Source organism: Loa loa, assembly GCF_000183805.2.
Source record: "Loa loa unplaced genomic scaffold supercont3.32, whole genome shotgun sequence".
In the NCBI taxonomy this organism is placed as follows: domain Eukaryota; kingdom Metazoa; phylum Nematoda; class Chromadorea; order Rhabditida; family Onchocercidae; genus Loa; species Loa loa.
Window position 1 is genome coordinate 77,677 of NW_018108212.1, and position 2,567 is coordinate 80,243.

A 2,567-nucleotide genomic window follows, 5' to 3' on the forward strand; every position below is an offset into this window, starting at 1 on the left:
GCGTAATCATTCCTGGTTAAGTAAGTTATTTGAACTTAGGTCATCAAAACGAAGGACAAAAATAGCAAGTGTCAGGATGTCGGACTTGTTTTTGTTGTGGTTAGTCAATGGTCAGGAACTTTAAGGGGTTAGCTTGTAGTAGAGTTATTTGGCTTTGGTTATATTGTGTTATAGTTGCACCAGATATTGTTGCGGAGTGAAGGATTTGAAAGGTTTCGCTGTGAGTTATAGGTACACAAGAAATTTTAACGAAAGCTTACCTTATTACGGTGGAAGCTCGTAAGCGCGTCAGTTATGCCACGAAAATGATCCAGCAGAAAGGATTAGTAACTTCTACTAATATATATAAAAGTGATGGATAAGACCAATTAAACAAGCAGCAGAAAGGAAAAGAATATCGGTGACGAAAGCAATTTACTAGAGAAGGGATATAATCGTCTAGATCCAGGAGAAAAGGAATTTTTTCTTTATCTTACAAAGAGCTGTATATATGTGTTAATTGAGTGGGAGTGGTTTACATAAAAGGTTAAAAAAGGGTACTCATTTAGATACAAAGGAAACTGTAGAGATCCAAGCACAGAATAAGCATTGTAACAAGATCAGAGGGAAGATTAGCATGTAAATTGAACACCATCCTTTGTCAAGAAAATAAAGATGTGAATTTCCGTTAGACAAAGGTAACAAAAAAACGTATGGGAAATAATTTTAAAGAGTGTGAATTGGTTAAATGATTCTATTGTTAACATTTATTTACAATTTGAATAAGGAATTTATTTTATTATTTGGGATTTCGCGATATTGAAATTCGCGACACAGGATATTGATCGAGAAAAGTCGGATAATAGTCAATTTCAGTACCGGAACTGGTGAGAGAAACAGGATTAATTCTGGAAGTGCAGAGAGAATATGGTCGTATCCTTAGTCAGTCTAATTTTTCCGCGTCAAATATTCATATTTATTTTTCACTTTCTACCTTGGTTAATGATGCACCATTGAGCGTAATCACCGATAACCTTGCAGATGTTTTCCAAGCTGGAGCAGTGGTATGCTTTCCCGCCACTTTTTAAATCTTCGTGCATTTCTAAAATTTTTTGCACTGTGAATTAAATTCTTCAAATCTTTGCTTGATTTCATACATGCTTAAGATCAACATTACATAAACATGATTTACCTGATATACAAATACATAACACATGCATTTATTAAAGCTGTTGTGGAAATGAATGTTAATATTTAATCTTATGTTTAAAGCTGACTTTACTGTTAGATTATCATTAAATCACTATTTGGTTTATTGATATTTAGGGAGATTTCAGGTGGAGATCGAAGTAGAGGGAGGTGTTAATCTAAAAGAACTACGAGATCATGTTCACGTGATACTAACATGTACCTCTATAAGGCCAAGCACGGAAACCGGTCGTAACCGTACGTTTCATTTTTGAGTTTATAAACGAACAATATTGTTACTAATTTTATATTTAAATTGTGTTTTTTTTAGCAGAACTGGTACCAATGGTAGTAATACAAGATGACTGCGAAATTCCACTTGCTCTGATAGCGAATCATGAGCTAGTTGCACTTCCTCGGCAGGTTTTCCCAGTAGATGAGGTTACTTCGGCATTTATGGCAAAGAAGAGTTCGATTACCACAGATGTAAATTTTTTCCTTCAGTACTTTCTCTTGTATTTAACTTGTTTTAAAGTCCCTCGCAAACTCGACATGGGGCTTTTATCAGTATGTAGTGTTAGATATAACTGGGCTGTGCTGAAGCATGACAAAAACTGTGTTTAGAAGCGGATAAAATATGGATTTTAATATCTCAAATATTTCTAGGTAGAATGGCCAGAATTTGCAACTATCGGGCGTTCCATAGAAGGACGAATCTCGTGTGCGCCACCATGGATCCGTGAATTTACAAATCCAACAGTCAAAAAGATTGGGTTGAGTATACAGCGCTTTGGACGGGATCGAGAAGGTTTCGCAGTGATAAAAGAGGTTATTATTTCGCTTTTTTATCATTTTAATGCGTTGGTTGATTACTCTGAAATTTCATCCTTTTTGCTTTCATAAAAAATAATTTCAAAGAAATGTTGCAGTATATCGGACGGGGTGTTGTCCTTACGCCAATCGATGAGGAAGATAAGAAAATATGCGGTGATTTGTTTTTCCCCTATGAAATGCGAACTAGTGCGTTATGTACAGAGTGTGAGGTGCAAGTTTGAAATTTATAATATTTCAAGGCAAATTATTTTCACCGTTTTGCGTTTAGGAACTAAGAGGGAGCTTTTAATATCTCGTTTGCGAAATTTCAAGTCAGACGGTAAATCATTGTCAAGTCGTCGATCCAGTGTCTGATAATGAATTACATAATTGGAGATGCTAAACTTCATTTTATATTTACACCATTCCTAGGTTTCGTTATATTCGGGAGCTTTGTTTGTGCATAGAATGAGAAGTATAATGATTTTGAAAAATAGAATTTTTATAAGAAGAATGTTTGTAAATAAATTAATCTGGCAGCCTACATGTATACATAAATATATATATATATATATCATGTACATATA

At 34.6% G+C, this 2,567-nt stretch overlaps 1 protein-coding gene across 1 annotated transcript in view; it reads left to right on the plus strand.

The window, feature by feature from the left end:
- The window catches only part of LOAG_16973 (hypothetical protein), a gene marked incomplete at both ends in the record, with an annotated part of 5,591 nt that overhangs the window by 1,075 nt on the left and 1,949 nt on the right, over positions 1-2,567 (plus strand). Inside the window, 5 exons of the mRNA XM_020449627.1 lie at positions 856-1,043; positions 1,317-1,425; positions 1,499-1,653; positions 1,834-1,995; positions 2,097-2,210. Of these exons, the coding sequence (XP_020306804.1) occupies positions 856-1,043; positions 1,317-1,425; positions 1,499-1,653; positions 1,834-1,995; positions 2,097-2,210 (728 nt within the window). The remainder of the gene's footprint in view (positions 1-855; positions 1,044-1,316; positions 1,426-1,498; positions 1,654-1,833; positions 1,996-2,096; positions 2,211-2,567) is intronic.